At 44.4% G+C, this 21,677-nt stretch overlaps 1 protein-coding gene across 3 annotated transcripts in view; it reads left to right on the plus strand.

The window, feature by feature from the left end:
• Rcan2 (regulator of calcineurin 2) overlaps positions 1 to 20,454 on the plus strand; it is a 240,170-nt gene extending 219,716 nt beyond the window's left edge. For all 3 annotated transcript variants that reach the window (XM_075980680.1, XM_075980679.1, XM_075980681.1), the window contains one exon: positions 17,947 to 20,454. In XM_075980680.1, the coding sequence (XP_075836795.1) occupies positions 17,947 to 18,107 (161 nt within the window). In that variant the 3' untranslated portion in view covers positions 18,108 to 20,454. The remainder of the gene's footprint in view (positions 1 to 17,946) is intronic.
• The last annotated feature ends 1,223 nt before the right edge of the window (positions 20,455 to 21,677 follow it).

A 21,677-nucleotide genomic window follows, 5' to 3' on the forward strand; every position in this document is an offset into this window, starting at 1 on the left:
AGAGAGAGAGAGAGAATATCCTCCTTGTTCCAATGTTGACATATCTCAGCTTATCTGCTTATTCCAGTCACAAGTATTTGCTACCATACTTTACTTTCCCTCTCCTCTCTGGACAGATGTTTGAATTATTCCCAAGTTTTTGCATTACCATCAAAGCTGATGTTATCATTCTCGTATATATCTCTTTCTACACTTGGCTGATGTTATTTCAGATTTTCCACCCAGTGGTGATACCATCTCCAATTTCAGTTGGCGAAGCTTCTTTGTACTCCAAATGACTTTAACTTGTCTTCTACAAGGAGAGGAAATAATTGGAATGGGAGGGGCTAAAACTAGCCCTGTAGAGATGAGGGATGAAGTCTGGCTCGTAAGTCAGCTCTTTGTGCTGATGGTTCTTCCAGGGTGACTGGGACTTTGAAAACACAACCCCTAAGAGAGGTAAAGTTCAGAAACCTCCCACTTGGTCCATCTCAGAAACCCAGATTCTCGTATACGCCATACTTTGTCAACCATGGGAATGAGAGTGAGCAACGGTCCTTGTTTGCCAAGGATGGAAAGATTCCTGGGATTTCTGTGCTAAACCCAGGAAACTCTCAAGAAGAAAAGGACAGCCTACTGTGTTCTCAGATGAAGATGGGGCTGATTTGATTAAATCATTCTCTGTGAGAATGACTGCCCATTGGGTGTGGGGCCTGCCTCAGAAGGAAGCTTCTCCTGGAGGACCAGTGAGCCACTTGACTTCTGGGGCCTTAGAAATGACCCTGGTTTCACCCTCAGAGAGTCGCTGTGGGAAGCAGAGGTGTGTAGAATGGGCTGGTAAACAAGGGGATGGATTTAGGAGTGTCTGGTTCACTTCTTAGTGTACTGAATCTACAGTCTCCACCCAAGGAGGGCCATGGCTGTGGAGGGCAGTAGCAAGGCGACATATACAAAGTCAGGTCTGCTCAAGTCGGGCCTGGAAAGGGAAAATCATTACCCTTCACAGCAGGGAGCCTCTCCAGCCCAAGGGATCCTGCGGGGTGCCAGCTTGACTCAGCTTGAGCAAGCACAGGATTGACCAGTCTGGATAATTGTTCTGCATATTAGCAAATCGTACTTCCTGTGGAATCACCAAGACCCAGGCTGGCTGACTTGCATTTTACAGGACTGCAGACTGGGGGCCCCAGGGTGAGAACATAAATTGCTGAGAACACACTCAGGGTTGAGCTCATTGTCCTTCATTTACATCATCCTACAACTCTGTGTGTGTGTGTGTGTGTGTGTGTGTGTGTGTGTGTGTGTGTGTGTGTGTAGGCCAGAAGTCACACTCTAGTACTGCTCTTTAGGTACCATCTGCCTTTTCTGCTTTCAGGTTTGTTTGCTTGCTTGCTTGCTTGCTTGCTTGCTTGTTGAGAAAGGATCTCACCTGGCCTGGAGCTCACCAAGTAACTAAGCTGACTGACCAGTGAGTCTTGGAGATACATCTGTCTCTACCTCCCCAGCACTGAGATTACACACGTGCACCCCCATGCCCACATGTGTCTTGGAGATCAGGTGCTCATGTTTACACGGCAAGCGTTGAGCATATTCCATCCTGGTCTTTCCTCTTTACCGAAGCGGCCCCTTGGTATGAAATGTACTGAGATCGCAGCTCAATTGCTCTGTGCTCCACCTACTTGGGGCTGATAATCCAGTGAAGTTCTAGAAATTCTAGTCACTTTTGTTTTTATCAGGGATGTGAACTTTTATTTGGAGTCAGTGCCAACAGAGAGTGGTACAGAGGGGTGAGGGCCAGACTCAGTCACCTTTACTGGTTCACAGTCCAGAGCCTAGAGGTGATTCTCAAGGACAAGTGTGACCTAAAAGACAGCAAGAAGGGACACTGGGAGCAGGGATTGGGCCCTGGTAGGGATACTTATGGAACCTGCCACAGAGGAGGTTGGGAGGAAATGCCTCAGACCTTCAGGAAAGGAGGGTTATTGTTGTGAGAGTTGAGCAAAAGCAATTGACAGCATTCAAACGCAGGGTAACCTATGACCTTCACCTTCCTGCCTCACATAAATGTACCTCATCCCATTTTGCAAGTTCCCTGGAGCTAATGTCACCCCATGTCACAGACTACAGGACGGAGCTGTGGGAAAACAGATGGGTTTCCCCAGGGTGGTGCAGCTGGATGGTTTCTGAACTTCTTCTGATTCCGGGCAGTGAAGCTCCACCCCTTGGCCAGATTCTCTTCTGTTATGGAGTATCACCAACTTTAGGCCTGTTGTACTTGAGAGCACTGGGTAACTTCTGTTCTAACCCTGAGCTGGTGGTGATCTTCAACACCATGCCAGCCTTCCAGAAAGCCTGACCCAGTGTGCAGAGTGCACTACGAAGGGCCCATTCATGGCCATGTGCAATAGCAAATGCCAAGGTTGCCAGCATCCAGGGTTTCCTCCTCTACAAGGACAAACTGGTATTGTCCTTGGAACATCTGCCACTTGCATGGATTTTTGGGGCATTATTGTCTGCATTCCTTGCCAGTAGTTTGAGGCCGTTTCTCTTTGCTTCCACATCCCATGTGGATAAATGACTTGTATCCAATAATGAAGCCGAAAATATCATAGAGGTCATATTAGAGGCCATGAATATCACTTCTGTGTTGCTGAAACAGAACACCCAAGACTCAATTTATAGAAAGAAAGAGGTTTGTTTCAGCTAGTGGTTCTGGAAGCTAGGAAGTCCGAGGACCTAATGTCAGCATCTGCTCAGTTCAGGTGTCACCCAGATGACGCAGGCAGCCAGGTGTGGGAGAGGTATTCTTTATTCCCAGGCTTTGGGAGACAGAGGCAGGAGGATCTCTCTGAGTTTGAGCCAGCCTAGTCTACAGAGCAAGTTCCTGGCATATATTCTTTCATATCTATAAAGTGAGACCCTGTCTTTAAAACAAAAACAAACCCACAGAGGCTATGAGTTTGGGGCATGTTGTGTAACAGCCCACACTGTGGTAACTGATCTAAGTCTCATGGAAATAAGACCAGCATTAGTCCATTCATTGGTGCTCAGTCATCATCACCCAAACCCTTCCCAAAACTGCTGCACTGATCCAATGTGTGACTGTGCTATAGCACAGGCTATCTCAGGCACAACATAGAGGGATCAAGACTACACATTACCTATATCTTCCCTTTACCTACATGTCTGTCCTATCCCCCAACAAGGTGTCACAGCAGAGTAGATAGATAGATAGATAGATAGATAGATAGATAGATAGATAGATAGATACAGACAGACAGACAGACAGACAGACAGACAGACACAGACAGACAGATGATAAATAGATTATAGATGATAGATATATGATAGATAGATAGATAGATAGATAGATAGATAGATAGATAGATAGATAGATGATAGATAGATGCAGATGATAGATAGATGATAGATGATGATAGATAGATAGATAGATAGATAGATAGATAGATAAATAGATAGATAGATGATAGATAGATAGATAGATGCAGATGATAGATAGATGATAGATAGATAGATGATAGATGCAGATGATAGATGATAGATAGATAGATAGATAGATAGATAGACAGACAGACAGACAGACAGACAGACAGACAGTAGTTGTTTTCCTTGCACACATACTCACTTCTCTTTGTGGACATTCCCTGTTGTTCAATGTTGACTCTTCCCTGACATTGAAAAAGGAATGTTTATGCTTTATTAACATTGGTATTCTCAGCTCCCAGTCGTACCTGGCACATAGTGGATACTCAATAAATATCAGATAGCTGAATGAATAAATAAATCGATACCTCAGATATTAGGCTGCTTAGAGATAGTGTCTTCAGCAGCAAATTGCTGCTTTCTGTGGCTCTAGCCAGACAGAGTCAGATAGCAGTTAATTAATGTTTGCAGTAGCAAAAGGACTTCCAGCATCGCCATTAGAAATGATTTCATTAAGTTCATTTCTTTAATCCTTTCACAGTGTCATTTCAGGGACAAATTATAACTCAATTCCTGAGTTCCAGGTTATTTTTAATATAATATTTTTTATTAATTCTTCAAGAATTTCATACAAAGTATTCTGATCATAATCACCCCCACTCCTCTTCATAACTCTGCCCAGACCCTCCCTCTTCCTCCCCACCCATTCCAGCGTTGTAAACCTTTCTTTTAGTAACCCACAGAGTTACGTTGTGGGCTGTCCATATACTCATGAATATGCGGCTGTCTTCTGCCACATAAACCATCTACCAGGGCCCACACCCTTAAAGGAAACAGAGTCACACCACCCCAGAGGCCAGCAATTCATAGCCTCCTCATCGTGGCTGGGTGTCCCTGAGCTTCTTTCCTCTCCTTTCTCTAATGTTGCCTGGCTTGGTCCTGTGAAGTCAGCTACAGCTCCTGTGAGCTTATGAGGGCAGAGGTGGAGTAATATCCAGAAGACACCTGTCACTCCATCCTTCCCACCTCTTACTCTTACAATCTTTCTACCTCCTTGCCCCCAATGATCCCCAAATTCTGGGAAAGGGGGGATGGATAGATATCCCTTGTGGCTAAGCACGCCACAGACATTGACTCTCTGCACTTTGATAACTTTTAAGTTTCTCCATCAGCTACCATCCACTGCACATACCCCAGGTTTTGGGGGGGGCCTGTAGCACAGAATTTTCTCCCTTCTTCTTTGTCCATGGGGTCTTTACAGTCCCTATGAAATGAGGGCTTTCTGTGCTTCTGATCCAGAGGCAGTAACATGGGTTCTGACCTGGAAGTGAGTTCATGAGCTAACACTATCCATTTCTGTGTGTTTTATGATATCTGCTATTACCAATTTGAGAAGCAGTACAGGGTTCTGTTCTTTTCATAATGTAGTAGGAAAGAGAGGGAAAATAAAATCACAAACCCAACAAAAACAGTGGACAGAAATGGTGAAGAGAGGGCCTGCCACCCAGCTAAACAGGTGGAGGGTCTGAGCAGATGCCAATTGCCAGCCCTTTGTTCTGCTCTCAGGAGGGCGCAGAAGGTCATGCTCATTGCCACTGAGAATGCCTGCAGGGAGAGAGGAAAACATTGTCTATTTCCTTCTCCCCTCCTGCTATTTTTAGCTCTGCTTAGCAAGATCAATTTTAGTTAACTGCAGAGGAGGGTTTTAAATGGTACTTCAGTTTCAAGTTGCCCACGTCGGCTATATTTAGATCCCCCCCCCCGAATTCTACTCTATCAAAACATGTCATAGTAAAGAATCTCTGCTGTGGTGGCTGCTTAGCACCCCGTTTCCCTCAAGCGGAAAGTATCTGCCAATAATTAATGTAACTCACAAGGAAGACATATCTATTCCAAGCTCTGATTCAGTGGTAAGGACATATTCTTTTTCAAATATATATGAGCACCTATATTTGGGGTGTGTGACATGAATATTGCATGAAGATTCTCTGCACATTTCAAGATGGCTATACTATGATCAAAGGCATGAACTGCACCCGCAGCAGCCAGCTCCCCCGTTTCCTGTCAGCATGGTCTCCGACCATGGCTCCACACACAGGGAATCTGCAGCGCTCACCTCCCAACAGATGTCCATCAGCTTCTGTGTCCTCTCCAGGAGTTTACCCTGAAGGGCTACACACGTAAAGGAGCCCTTTCTTCTCCACATGCTCCCTGGGTGTTATCTTCAGTCCTGCGAGTGGCAACATAAAACCCTCCTGCGCTTCCTCCTCCATCTTTGTACCATAAAATTGGGCCCTCGGTCTATGGATACGTCCTGTGAAGTTCCATGGGTCCTATGGGTCTCAGGAGGGACCTAAGATAAATGGCCACCACAATTCAGCATGAAGGAGAACCCTCTGGAAGAGGTAGACAGCTCTTGTGATAAATTCCCTGGGAATTCTTCTTCTTTTTGTTCTTTCACCATCTTCAGAAATGGGACAGGCAGGGAGAATGCTTGCCATCTAGGTGAGTGGTGGTTTCCTATCACGAGTTGCTATTATACCTACCTCTGCTGGGAAGTCACTCGGCACCACTTGGTTCTTTCACCGTTGCACAGTAACGGTGACACAGTGGTACCCAGTTTGAACCGGAGCACTCTGCTCTTCTCCAGGGCTAACCAACATTAAACATAAACTTGTGTAAACATCAAGGAATCAGAGAAACCCTGTAGAAACAACAGGAATTCTCTGAAATGCTTCTGTAATTTCTGTCCTCCCAACCATTCCATAAAAGTGTGTCCTTTCGCTACTCTTGTGTTATCTTGTGAATCAGACGGTGAGATGGCTCAGCAGATAGAAGTCTTTGCTACCAAGCCTGATGACCCGAGTTCAATCCCCAGGTCCATGGTGAAAGGAGAGAACTGACCTCTGGAAGCTGTCCTCCGATGCATGTACATCCACATATATATACAAAATAAATGCACGAATGTTTAAAAAAACATTTTAAGCCTTGTAAATAGGCAGCTCCTCAATAACTGTGATCTTTAAGTGCTCAGTGCCCTCTCCTCAGAGTGCCTAGTCTCTTTCAGCTATAAAGAATTATCTACCATGAAGTTAGACCCTCCTCTTGCTTTGAGATAATGGCAAAAACTCAAGGTATGAGTTTGACTCTAGATTTTATCTTCTATGTTCTCTATGACCTGAAGCAAGTTCTTTATCCTCCTGCCCCCTTAGTCATGATGTCACAATGCTGTATTGTAAGTATTAGTCTTTAAAAGTGGCTTACACAGAGACTCAGCCCTGGTCTGGAATGGAGTAAGTGCTCAATAGCAGAGCTATTACTGAGTTTAAGGAGGAAGCCAGCTTTCTGTGAGCTACAGTAAGCAAAGCAGATTCCTGCTCTAAACAGTGTTTCAGCAAGAGTGAGAAAGCTAGAACAAAAGTCACTCTGTAGAGGAACATTCATGGGTGAGTCTGTGACCACAGATTCAGTAGGAAGGGACCCAAGGCACAGGTGTGAGAATACACACATGACTTACAGGAAGCTTTGGGTACAACCCAGAGGGAGTCAGCACTGATCAAGGAGGAGACCCAGATGTTCTCAGAATGAGAGGAGAAGCAAGATACTGTTGATCATTTGGCATCTCCTCTTCTTCCTCTATCATCATCATCATCATCATTATCACCATCATTATCATCAATCATCATCATCTTTTCTAAAGAACCCCAGGGCTACTTCAAATACTGGAAGAGTACCAGAGGGGGTCAGAGAACATGCACCATTCTTTAACCAGGATAAACTAACTGTCCCATCAGCCATCTACCAAATAATGACACAAAGACTTGTTATTAATTATGAAAGCTCATCTTTAGCTTAGGCTTATCCCAGTAGCTCTCATAACTTAAATCACCCATTTATATTAATCTTTGTTTTGTCTCCTGGCTTTTTACCTTATCTCCATATTGGTCATCCTGCTTCCTCCATGTGTCTCACTTCCCCTTAGCACCTAAATTAATCTTCTTTCTCTCTCTGCCCAGAAGTTCCACCTATAGCTCCTACTTAGCTATTGATTATTCAGCTTTGTATGACACCAATCACAATACACCTTCACACAGTGTACAAACATCCAACAACATTTGCTTCTTTTGTCTAAATAAAAAGGAAAGGTTTTAACTGTACCAGAGGAAAATTATATACAATAAGAACGTTTCTAAGTAAGAAGTATATTCACAATGTTTAGTCCATATATATTTGGCAATTTCAGAGAAAGTACTGTGTTATCTATCCTATATTAGTGAGTTTAAGCTTTATATCTAAACCATTTTTAATCATAACTTTTATTTTCATCCAAAAAATATCTTTTTAGACCTCAAACCATTTTCTTGGATAAGAATTTAAGCTTTTACATCTCTTAACCTTATACACTTTATAACTCTTTTGTAAGTTTCTTTACTGAATTTGATAAGACAAACTGTACTATAACTATCTTATCTTCAACTCTGTCAGAGACCCAAGAAGGATATAATATTACTGATTAAATAGGAAGTGCAGATCAAGCAACTTCCAAAACTAAGAAATGGCAGAGAAATCTGGCTGCCTGAACAATAACCCCAAGGTTCTCTAGAATGTTGGAGTATCCATCTTTGATCTATAGGCCTAGAGTATCTGGAAGACTTTTCTGTGAAGCAAGAATTTTGAAGGACTGTCCCACCTTGTCTTAATGTTTGGCAGTTGTCTTCTTTTTGTGTCCTGCTTGTCCAATTTGAACAGGATACTATCAGAAGTCAAGGCAAGGGTAGTTTCTTTTCCCAGTGGCTAACTTTGGCACAATAAAAACAAACTTCACATGGAGGCTTTTCAATGTGCATCATCTTTTCAAAAAAAAATTGGATGCTGTCAGAACCTCTCATGGACCTGTCATGAAAAACCTTATGTTATTAAAACATTTTAGATGCCTTATTCTGTAGGTCTCTGAAGCATTTGAAGACCTCCTATATATCTAAAATATATGTCTGTTTAATATTGAGAACATACCTACATCATTACAAGTTTGGTTGACTATTAACCTACATTTCTTAATTATCCTAAACAGTTTGTAATAATAGCCTTTAGGGACTAGAACTTTATATTTTTAAATAGACTGTACAATACCTTAAACAACAATAAAAGCATATATACAGTATAACAAAAATAACCTTAAATTTGCATCAATATATAAAAATCCATACCAATATAAACTATTTAAGAGTAGTGGTTATTTAAAAGTAGACTCAATTCACCCTTTTATCCCATCGTTTCTATACTATATCCCCCCTTTCTCTTTCTGAAAGAGATCCCTGAATCTAATTTCCTTTCTTCAGCTTTTTTCCTGACCATGACCAATAATAACTTGTAACTAACCCCCTAAATAATGACAGACGTACATAACCCACAGAATGATCAAAAAACACCCACCCCACCTGTTGGGAATAAGAGTAGTCTTCTCTAGATTGTTTCCTATTGTTTGGAGGCAATGACATCTTTATGGGACCATGAGAAAATTGGGATAATGATCAAGTCCTGGGAGAGCTATTTGTATTAGTTTTTATTTAGTCTCTGTGTGATGTGAAAGTGTAGAACTTCTCTGAAGTCTTGGCTGGATAGTTTGTGAGTATAGACCATCTCAACGAGAAGCTTTGCTGTTGCTCTGGATGCATAGTTTTAAGGAAACTGTAACAGAGGCATTCTAAGATGCTGGATCACCTGGACTCCATGTCTTCATTAGTGTTGATCCTTTTTTTTCTGAAAACACATAAACTTTTAAAGACAACATACATATCAGCATTAACACAAATATGGAATGTACAGTATGTACAAGTCAGCTAAAGATTATTTTTTTATTCTATGTTTGAGCGAGCAAAAGGCATCTGTGAGCTTACAAGATATTTGGACCGTATAACCAAACCTCTATCCATGTCATATGAAAGGATGGCATATAATAATAAGTCATGTAGATTCTGTAGCCAACAGATTTATCATATTTCATCCAGTCTCAGAGCTGTTCCCTTGTTGAGGGATCAGCATATACATCACCTGTACTGAGGTCTTTCTTGGCTTTTTACCTCATGTCTGAAGCCAATATCCTTAGGAGGTCTTCCCCAATTAAATCTGATCTTTATTAATTTTGAAGAGAACCATAACTTTTTGTTTCCTATGGAAACAAAGGCACAACCTCTCCCCAACACAATGTATTTTTCTGACTTCCATTTTGAAGTTAAGACACTCTTAAAATCTACAGGTTGGTTTAATTTAGTTTTCATACTCCAGTGTCTCTCAGCAGCTGTTGTTTTTGTATATTAGCATTTTAAAAGTTCAGAGTCAACAAAATATCATACAGGATTCAGATGCTTGTGTATTTTCCATCCTTATGTGGCTTATTCTTGCTAAATTACTTTACTCTGTCTTTAAAGACTTTACTATTATTATTATTAAACTATTTACTTTTTCTATGACTGTCTATACCCAGTTTATTTTTCTTTATGTAGTACCTAAGTACTTTTTTAAAACACACTGTAACCGGTTCACCTATTCAGAAGTTTTGTTAGCCTAGACCATGTGTGTGTGTGTGTGTGTGTGTGTGTGTGTGTGTGTGTGTGTGTGTGCATGTGTGTATGTGTGTATCTGCAGCCTCCTCTGACTGCATAGGCCAAATCTTAAACTGCTAGGCTACCTCAGTGTGGCTCTGCTTAGCATATGGCATACTTATTTTTGGCTCTGTCCTTCTCCATTTCCTGAGAGCTGAATTTCATATTGATGGGTACTGCCCAGGACCGGGAGCCATATCCCCCAACCCAGCTCTGGGAATTTTCTATGTATTCATGAAGCAGGAGTTTGTACCCACTGCTGGCTGCTTAAGTGCTCAGCTATACAGAAGAGCCTTTTAAAAGAGTCAAACCTACCCAAGAGACTGCTTTCTCAGGTCCTACATGGATATTTGAGGTCCATGTTGGATGCCACAGGAGTTTGTTGGCCTTCTATCCTACTCCAGTGGTTCCCAGATGCCTCAGGTGTATACTGGACTTTACACGGGTAATTATTAACAGCTCAGTGGCCTCTGTAAATCGATCGTGTATTTATTGAGCATTAACTAGTAGATATCCACTCAGTCTACATTCTGACGTCAGTAATGTGGAGAACAAAATATCACCAGAGGGGCTAGAGAGATGACTCAGTGGCCCTTGCTCTTAAAGCATGAGGAATTCAGCTCAAATTTCCAACTGGAACTGGGTCAGTACCGAGAAGGTAGAGATGGGCAGATCTTGCGAGCTTGGTGACTGGCTAGCTTTTCTGAAGCTGGCTAGCTTCTGGTTCCATGAGAGACTCTATATTAAGACAATAACAAAGGGAGTGATGGAAAAACAACACACACACATACACACACACACTCACACTCTCACACACACAGTATGCAACTATCACTTGAATGGGATAATTATGGATAACACAAAAGATAATACATTTAAGTATTAGAATTGAGTGTTTCTGACCACCTCAAAAAAAAAATCCAAGATCTCATTAAAATAACAACGTGCAAGCTGGGCGGTGGTGGCGCACGCCTTTAATCCCAGCACTCAGGAGGCAGAGGCAGGTGGATCTCTGTGAGTTCAAGACCAGCCTGGTCTACAAGAGCTAGTTCCAGGACAGGCTCCAAATCCACAGAGAAACCCTGTCTCGAAAAACCAAAAAAAAAAAAAATAACAACGTGCAGTTTTCTGTCCCTTAGACATAGAGGTGTAGATAGGGAGAGAGAGAGGAGAAAGATTTACCAGTGACAATTCAGAAAACAGAAAGTGTTGACTGGGGGAAAGAATGGGTCTGTCTTCAGGACCAGGTTTCATGATGCCCAGCTACACACTCGTCTTTGGGACCCAGCCTGGGCTTTGCCTTTTAGGTTTCTTTGAGAACCACTGAGTCAAAACCCTTCGCGGTTGCTTCACTGCTTGATTTGTTTAAATGCTGTATGATTAGTTCATCATACTGGAAACCAGAGATTATTTGAGCAACACTGGCCACAGTTACATTCTCCCAAGTAATTAATACCGGGCATCTTGGGAGAGTTTTATTCAGTCGGCATGAATTTACTGCACTTCATCCAAGGAACATAGGCATTAAATCCCCTGGCACTGATGATTCTCGGAACTGCTATACAGCTTCCTCTGAGTCACATTATTAGCATGTGACAAGGCAGCATCCCCATCTGTTTTAGGAAGATTTAGTTGCTGTGGTGAGAAAAGCAACAGGAAGTGCTCCAGGTGGTGGGAAGTGCATCCCGGCTGGGGTCTTTGCCTCGCAGAGGTTGGCAGGAACATGTGTGGAAATGCTACAGAGTCGTGTTGAGGAAGACCCTGGGACTGTCCACTTGTGGTGGTTGATGGGACAGGTGCCCCACTTAAGGATTTTCACTTAGAAGCCTGGAGGACTGGTAGAGAAAGCCTTGAGGACACACGCACACACGCAAGCATGTACGCACGCACACACATGCGGTAGAAAGGAAACAGAGACAAGGCAAAGACAGAGTCCATGTTATATCTAACATGTGAGCAAGGAAAGGAGTGGGTGCTTATAGAATAGTCGACCAGGGTGAGACCAGCCTGGAAATACACTCCTCCTACAAGGGGATCAGTGCTCAGGAGGAGAAATCCTCCAGAACAGCAGAAGGTGTAGCGGAACAAGACTCCTACACTGTTAGACTTTGCTATATTTAAAAGCCCCTGGGGTAGGGATTCTATCTATTCCCCTTCATGACACATAACGAGGACTAGTCCCCAAAGCCTGAAGTCTCAGGAAGGTTTCTTTTTCCCCTTGCTGGAAAGGATTTTTCCTTTCTACGTATTAAAATCTATACAGTCTTCTTGACCTTGCTTTAATGCACATGCGTGCACCATCTCCAGGCCCACGTGCCTCTACAAGAAACCAGTGTTTACAAACTCTATAAGCAGTGGAGGGGCTCGGTCACTGCCCAGAGTCAAAGGTGGTATGATGGGGGCTTCCTGTGTCATTTAGACTGGAAGACACAGCATCCCTAGAGGACTTGCTTGCCAGTGACTGGAAGCATCTTGCCTGCAACACAGTGCTTTCCTTCAAATGTAGGAACTGGGACATTGTCACCAGCCTGGCTCCACCTGCTCAAGAAGAGAGAGGACAGAATTTGGAATCTAATTTGAATAGCAGGCAAGCCTTGGTCAGTGTCCATGGCCTGAGTGGACATTTGAGTCTTGCCCACAGTAGATCGATTTTTATGTCTCAGCAAAGACAGCAGTTTTGATTGCTTTTGGTCCCGGCCTCCTTTCTGCACAAAGGGGACAGGACAAGCTAATGCAGACAAAGGAAGGAGCATGGGACAGATGAATGCTTTCCTTGTCCCATCAAAGAAACTAGTCTGAATGTCCTGTCCTCACTCTACCACGGCAAGACTGTCCCCACCCTGGGCAGATAAAGCTTGACATGCACTTTGTCCCCAGCTAAGCCCAGTTGTTCCCTTTGCATGGTGACAGCATTGACGTCAACCCTCAGAATGGAAGAATTAACTGAAGCCCGAAGGGGAAGAGAAGCCAAAAAAAGAAAAATTCAATCCAGTAAGACCAAAGCCATTTCTTTTATTTTGTAGGCAGTCAGCAGATGTTAAGCTTTGTGGGATTTTGATAGTAGCAAACTTTCCCAAAATAGCACAATGAGATGTCAGCCTTAGCGGAACCGCGGCCAGATGCATGGCTTGCATAGTGCAGTCTGATTTGATAAACGTAACTGAAGATGCACTGTACCCCACACTCAGAGGGCTACATCACTACAACCCACTGCTACCGTCCCATTCGGGGCCCCACTTCCTCCACTCCAGAGGCACCAACACGGCACAAGGAGGAGGGCCTGGAAGGAGCGGTCCTTATCTTAACCAAGGCAAGGAGAAGATGTGATAAAAGCTAGTTTTGCTCAGTGTGTTTCATTGCAATTGAAGTGGGGAGCAAAGGAGGGGAGAAAAAGAAGAAGAGAGAGGTGGAATAGGGGAAGGACATGCAAAAGATAGAGGAAGGAAAGGGAAGGTGTAAGGAAGATTGGGAGGAAGGAAGGAGAGAGGGAGGGAAAAGGGAAAATAGAGGAAAGGGACAAAAGGAAAAGTATTCTCATTCATGGTAGAGTATTCTAGAAATACCATCACTTCAGAGGCTGGGACAGAAGGATCACAAGTTTAAGTCCTGGGTTACATAGTGAGTTCAAGGCCAGCCTGGGTTACACAGTGAGTTCAAGGCCAGCCTGGGTTACACAGTGAGCTCCAGGTCAGCCTGAGTTACACAGTGAGTTCCAGGCCAGCCCAGGTTACATAGTGAGTTCCAGGCCAGCCTTGATTATGTAGTGAGTTCCAGGCTAGCCTGGGTTACACAGTGAGTTCCAGGCTAGCCTGGGTTACATAGTGAGTTCCAGGCCAGCCTAGATTGCATGGTAAATTTAAGACCACCCTGGGTTACATAGCGAGTTCAAGGCCATCCTGGGTTACAGAAAGTCATCTTGTTTCCAGCAAGGGTAACTTTCTTGCCAAAAAATGAGGAAAGGCCTGCATCACCCACCGCTGTCTGCCACATCAGCCTTAGGCGCCACAACCTTCACGTTCACACGGATATTGCAGATCCCTTCTGTGGTCTCACACAAACACATACACACGTGCACATGCGTGCACACACGCGCTCCACCTCTGCACTCTCAAGAAGCAGAGCAGTACACAGGACCACCGTGGTTCTTCGGGGTTCCTCGTATGGGCTTTTTGTAGTGTGACAACCCAAAAGAAATCCTTTCTGCTAAAAAGACTTTCGTCTCATTGGAGGGCTCAGGAATCACTTGCTTCTGTCTCTCTTGAAGAATACCAAGAAATACATGGGGCTATGATGTGCACATGCGCATGTCCACATACACACACACACACACACACACACCTCCACTAGATCAGAACCAGCAGTGTTGCTGCCCCCTGCTGGTGTGCATTTGTTATCTAAGAACCAGCAGTGCCCAGAGATGCCACTAAGCTGCCCTGACCCAGCTCCTGAACCCCTCAGATAAAGCTGGTTTCAAGAGCCCCCTCCCCACCTTAGCAGTACCCAAACAACTTCTACCCTAGAGCTTTGATTTTCTTTTGTCTTTCATTGCTTACTCTCATCGTGAGAAACCCCGCTCATGACAATTCATTTGACCCATCATGAAAAGGACCACAACAACACGCCTACAGTGATTTCAAAGGGGGATAAACCCTTGCTTGGTTAACGCTTGTTCTCCATCCCAGCTCACTACATAGCAGGAACGCCAAAGAGAGGTATCATGCTACTCGTCCACATCAGCTGACTCAGATGGGGATGTAATACTGGATGCAGTCCTATCGTCCTGCAATCTCAGCACATCTGACTCCGAGTCTTCATGCACTGCGGAACAACGGTTCTACCTGCGTATAGCCCTTTAGCTTCCACAGCTCTCAGGGTCATAATCCTCTGTTTTCCAGACCATCCGTTGTCATGACTTGGGAAAGTTCCTGCTGACACAGTGGGATGCTGATGGCCAGTGTCTGGTAAAGAGTTCCCTGACCCTCAGGCTGAGGAAACAGTTCAGTGAGTGAAGTACTGTCCATGCAAGTGTAAGGACCTGAGCTTGGATCCCTCCAGCCCACAGAAAGCCCTGATATGTGTCCATAGTCCCAGTGTTCCTAGGTCAAGATGGAAGCTAAAAACAGGGCATAACAAGCAGGTATGGCCCAGCTAGCCTGGTATACCTAACAGCAAATAGACCCTCCTGGATGCCAACTAAGCAAGGACTAACGCCCAAAGTTGACCTCTGACCTCCTCACCTGCTCCCACCAAAACACACAAACATGCATACAAACACATACATGCAACTTTTAAAAAGAATAAAACTTTTCAGACCCAATAAAAAAGCAAAGCGTGGCTCCATTAAGTTTCTAGGCTGTGGAACACCACAAAGCAAATGACTTTTTGCAAGCATATTTGTTGACAGACATCTCTGGAGGCGCTGAGATCAAGGTTTGCACAGGACCAAGGTGCTAGAGAAGGACCCATTCTTGGCTCTTCCCTAGCTTCGGGTCATTCCTTGGCTTTGGACATCAGAGATCCATTCTCCACACGGTAGTCTCTGTGTGAGTTTCCATGTCTCCCCAAACTTCTCCCTTTTTTGTAAGTCTGTGGACACAGCGACCTCATTTTAACATTATCATCTGTAAAAATGTGGTCACAGGAACTAGAGGTTAGGACTTTGATGCCTTTGAGGGAGACAGTTCAACAAATAACAATGACTGAGTAGTATGGCCTTCCTCCTCAGCACCACTCGGGAGAGCTTTGGTACCTCCTGCATCATCAGGGACCTCATCTTCAGTGTCAGCATCCTTGCAAGCCTTCTGTTCCATGATTGCTCCTTACTGTCATGTGCACAGTGGCACAAATGACTGACACCCTGCACCCTGTCATGGGGACAGACAGGACTTGCTCTAGTCATCAAGTAGAGGCTCTTTCCATGCAGACCTAGGACAGCAGGCAAGATTCCTGAATGGGTTGGTATTCCATGTTGGAAAGAGGGCACGTTTCAGGAGGTGTCAGAGGGAGATGAGACAATACTGAGTATTGCAGCCAGCAAGGTGGCGGAGGAATGTGAGCTTCATGTTTAGGAGGTAGCAGCTAAGTCGGTCACTCTGCTACTTGGGCAGGTGAAAGAACATGGCCATGATTGGGAGGTAGCATGTAAGTCACTCTGACAAGGCACAAGGGGTGAGTTTGTGGGAGAAAACTAGTGAGGGCTGATGTAGAATCTCCTGGACCAGTTCAAGGACATCAGGACTTGATCTAGTGAGACTTGCAGAGCCGGTAACCAAGTCTGGGAGGTCCTATTGTCTGAAGTCTTTTTCTGTTGAGTCATGAAGGATGGGAAGGAAGGGGTGAGGTCTCAAGGGAAGGTGGAGATATTAACAGTTGTGAAGTTACAGCGTAGACTCACCTCCTCTTGCTCTCATACCTGAAGGTTTTGTTGATTCTATGCTGTTAAGGCACAAATATTGTTTGACAGCAGTGGGGAGGACCATGAGAGATGCTCAGAAAACACCTGCTGAGGTAAAGTAAAGACAGATTTGGGAGTGATTTGATTGTAAAACAGGGACTGGAAAGATGGCTCAGTTGCTAACATGCCTACAACACTTGATAAGCATGAGGACCCAAGTCAATTCTCAGAACCCACATACAATTGGCTGGTCATTTACAAACAAGGTACTGCAGGGGCTAGGGCTTGGTGGCCAACTAAGCCATGCCAATGAGAGACCCCATTTCAACGCAGCCACAGCAGCAACAATAGCAAAAGGTAGATTTACCTGAGGAATAGCATTTAAGACTGTCCTATGGCTTCACATGTTCATCCACACATATGCATCTGTGTGCCCACATACCTCCAATACACACACACACATAATGAGACTCTTGGAGTTAGGGCCTTAATGATGGTCTGCTAGTAACCACTGCAGACTCTGGACAAGCAATGTTCTATTCTTACTGTACCTCGGAGCAGTTGTGGTTGTGAGTATTATGTGTCTGGAGGAGAATTTAAAGACTAGCTTCTCCGAAAAGTGTCTGACTCAAGATTACTCAGCTCTTAGCAGCGTGACCGGGGATCAAACAGTAACAGATATGACTAACTGGCTGTTACCCAGCTCCGCATCAGTGTAACAAAGCACCTGAACTAATCAGTCAATGAAATTAGCTTTAACTTGTGGTTTCAGAACTTCTGGCCCATGCTCCTTTGGCCCTGTGGAGCACAGTTCCTAAGGAGGGAGTCATGATGGAGAAGGCTGACTCACCTCTTGGAGGTCAAGAACCAAAAAGAAAGAGGCAGGAGAAGCCAGGGGTTCCATCAACTCTTCTGTGAGGCTCCAACTCATACCATTACCAAGAGCACTGCAAGCCAAGCCTTTGGAGCATACCGAAGAGCCAAAGTATTGTATTGCCAAATGCATTTAGTCCTCACACTCTGACAAAATGGAAGTACCATTTTGAAATTTACAGTCAAGCTTGCTGTGACCGAGAAAGGTTAAGTGGCTTATTTGGTGTTGGATGGCTGATAGTGGACAGATGGCAGCTGGGTATTTGATAGATGATAGACAGGACATAGTGACTGATAGGCCCTCATTCCATCCACGGCCAGATCACAGGCTTTCCAACACACCTAAAAATGTTCACCCTACTTCCTTTGCAAACCTGGCCAAAACAGCTTTTAGGAATCCTTCCCTTGCCTGGGTATGTAGTGCATGTCTTTAATCCCAGCGCTCAGGAGGCCAAGTCATGCTGATCTCTGTGAATCTGAGGCCAGCATGGTCTACAGAGTGAGTTCCAGGACAGCTAGGGCTATCTGGCTATATGAGACCCCGTCTCAAAAACAACAAAGCAAAGCAAACAAATAACAACAACATCAAAAAACAAACCCCAGCAACTAACCCAAAAGAATCCTTCCCTCTTCCTCACCTGATGTCTTGCTTTTCAGGAGAGAAGTACGAACTGCACGCAGGAACTGAGTCCACACCAAGTGTCGTGGTGCATGTGTGTGACAGCGACATGGAGGAAGAAGAGGATCCAAAGACTTCTCCAAAGCCAAAAATCATCCAAACCCGGCGTCCCGGCCTGCCGCCCTCCATGTCCAACTGAGCACGTCCATGATGACACGCATTTCCTCTCATCATGCTTCCCCTGTTGTTTGTCCGAAACATTAATTGCCTTTAAGTCCCAGGGTGTTTGGCTGTTTGCGATTCCTTCCTTGTAATTAAGCCTCTCGGACAAAAGGGCTAGGAAAAGGTGACATGTCTCCCAATCGACTCACACCCATTAACTATAATCTATTACTTAGAAAGTTATAGAAAAAAGGTAGTATTTTCTTATTAAACAATCAGTACAGCCTATATCTCTGTTCTCTCATGTTGATCCAAGCCATTGACATCAGTAACAAATAGCAATTATGTTGTTTGTGAGCCGCTCCAGTCGTGTGGTGTGTGTGTGTGAGTGAGTGTGTGTGTGTGTGTGTGTGTGTGTATGTGTGGTGTTGTGTTTTTTTTTTCCTGGCCACTTATATAGGACCATAAGTAAACTTGATTTTGACTGCATGGGATCCCCTATCTGGTCTCACCCAGTCCTCTGCATCCCAACATTCCCAGGACATGCACGGTCACCAGCATTTATTTTGATGATTTGAGGGTACACCCCACCACACGGAATCCCAGCCGTGTCCTGTATAGACAAGGGGTGTCCCCAGCACCATCCAGCTCAACAAGCCTGGGAATCATTTTCAGTTTGAGTCAATACATCATATATAGCTCTGTCTGAAGGCAAAATTGAGCTTGGCTCCAAAGATATTCCTCAGTAGATTCTGAACCCCACTACCATATAGCACTCCCCAGTGTCACTGGGGAGGCTTGTCCAGGTCACAGAGACCGATTTCAGACAAACCTATTTATTATAAAAGTCTCACGGTGTCTGAATGATTGACACCCCCCCCTTTGTATATTTGTACAGATGTTTGGGCTGTGCAGTTAAGATCTGGATGTTTTTGATTTAGTGATTGTTCGACCATTAGCTGCTTAACGACATCATACCTGCGTTGCTTCTGAATGCATTCTGATGCTAATGTAGATAATCTGATCCTATAACACGCTCTTACGGTTAACGCCGAGTTGTAAAAGGATACAGCAATGTCTCGTGTCAATATATAACCGGCTAGCCAACCTCTTTGCTGTCAAGATCACCCGTTTTTAAACAAAGATCCAAGTGTCAGCTCTAGGCAGCTTGGATGATGCTAACTCCCGAGAGCGTAGACACAGCTGAGCATCTCAGAGCACAAGAGGATGATGGATGAACGGATGGCGGCCCCACTCGGTCAGTGCCCGTGTGCTCCAAAGTTCTTTGTTTTTGTTACGTGTGACTTTTGTATTTCTCTAGCCCAAAGTGCATTGCAGAGGATACACCTACAGAACCATACTGTCTGCTCCATGTGTCAAGCCTCATCAATTCCTGTTCATTAACAAGTAATTCTGGATGCAAATACAATGAACCACAGAACGGGCTAGTACTTTCATGACCTAAGCCTCAGAAAAAACACACAAGAACACTAACACAGCCACCCGATGGAGGGATGATTGTGGTTTTTTGACTAAGGTGTATGCTAGTTTCGACAGAGACTTCAAACCTAGACTGCTCACTCAGAAAATTAAAGTCCGCTCTACTGTGAATATAGCAATATAGTACTGGACACAGTGCATTACGGTTGAGACTGAGGACAGCGTTGCTTGTGGAATCCCGAGTTTCCATGCAGAAAATAAGTCTCCTCTTCAAAATCAGGTCCGAGGAGAGTACAATAAGCAAATGCTTTGACTTTCTTTGTTGTGGAGGGGTTTTGGTTTTTCATTGACCAACGGAAAGACTACAAGTAGCGGAGAGATGGTGCCCTCTAGTGGCGGAAACATTGGACTCAGCTGTGCAGATGGATTGATTACAAGTCAACTAACCGCCTAGGGTTGACTTTCCAATCCACATTAATATTCAGGATGTAGGTTCTGGGGGCTGGGGGGATTCTAAATGCGTGAAAGCCTTGGAAATAATTTGTGTTTCCAAATAGTGGTAGCGGAAGTTTCCAGTTTAGCAAAAGTTGACGTGACTATGTTGTGCAGGCGTTCTCAATGAACGAGGTCTTAGCAAACTGTATTTGCCATGTGTAGATGTTAGCCTGCTGCACACCAAGGGATTCTCTTGCTAGGTTGAGCGTGGGAGCGGGGAGGGGTTAGCTTTCCCCGGGAGAAACGGGAAAGCCGTGGGACCTCCCGGCACTGTGAAAGTCGCAATCGCCTCAACACTTCCATGACGCACATTATGCAAACCTCTTCGGCACTCTTTTAAGTTCGAAACGTTTTCAATGGAGGGGAAGGGGAAAGTTCCCACCAACTGAATCATTTGTGCACGTGTACAGCTCAAAGAGCTTAGAGTTCAAATATATCTGGTGAATGAATGGCTGTGTGGTGTCATTTCTGAGTTGCCTGCCTGAGTTGCATGTACCTGAGGTGGGGGTGGGAGTCGGGGCCGAGGAGAAGCGCCACCTACCTTAGAGGTTTCCTAAGAGGTTACCGATGTGTCACTAACCCCAGTGGCAATCTTCCGGAATAAACTGGGAAGGAAGCTGGGTAACCGCCATCTCTTGGAGGGGGAGTTATTTGATCCAGACCTGGCGAGATGGGTTCGGTTCTGATAAGGGGGCTGAAAAGATTGTTTTACTGTCGAGTTCAGCAGTATTGGCTCCCAGAGCCATTTTTAGAATGTGCTAAGAGCAACTAATATCTTCCCGCTATGCTCTTTAAAAACACCTGAAAGAAAGCCCCGACCTAAAAGAGAAACCTTAAACGTGATAAAAGAATACTAAATCTAAAAGATTACTAGAAGAATACTAAATCTAAAAGATTGACTTACTAGCTGCCATTTAAGTTGAGCTTCCATCCACCAAGTAACACAAATACGAGGAAAATCAAAACGAAAATTCCATACTGGGAGAGCATAGTTGATACACATGGAGTTAGCTCACGGCCAAGCTCTAGAGCAGTGGCTCTCAACCTTCCCACTGCCGCGACCCTTTAATACAGTTCCTCATGTTGTGGTGACCCCCAACCTTAAAATTATTTTTATTGCTACTCCATAATTGTGATCTTCAACTGTTACGAATCATAACATAGATATCCATGTTTTCCAGTGGTCTTTTGTTGGGGGAGGGGTCCTGATCCACAGGCTGAGAACCACTGCTCTGAAAGCTAGGAGGAAAAAGCGGACAAAGCTTTCTCATTGATGACTCACCCACGTGGGGCAATGTGTCTCACCTGCGTGCATGCTGTAACTATCGGAATGACCCTAAACAACAACAGGTGCTCACTGTTTGTCAAGGACAAACCCAACAGGTAAACACACCAGGTAAGAGTAGGGCGCGCTGGTCAGGCTACGGAGCAGGGAACATTGTGCAGCAGCTACTAGCCCACGCGCAAGGCTGTCTGGAGCTCTTCCGCTCTGAAACACATAGAGGAAAGTGCTCACATCAATTTAAAAAATGTTTACAATGGTGCCCAGAGCGGAGGAACCAGGCACCAGTAACAGGATGCAGCTCAAATGTCCTTCAACTGCAGAATGCATACATAAAAAACAATGCATGTAACTGCATAATTGCATTTCAAAGTTACTGTTGGGCCTGTG

This window comes from Microtus pennsylvanicus, chromosome 7 (genome assembly GCF_037038515.1).
Source record: "Microtus pennsylvanicus isolate mMicPen1 chromosome 7, mMicPen1.hap1, whole genome shotgun sequence".
Taxonomy (NCBI): Eukaryota; Metazoa; Chordata; class Mammalia; order Rodentia; family Cricetidae; genus Microtus; species Microtus pennsylvanicus.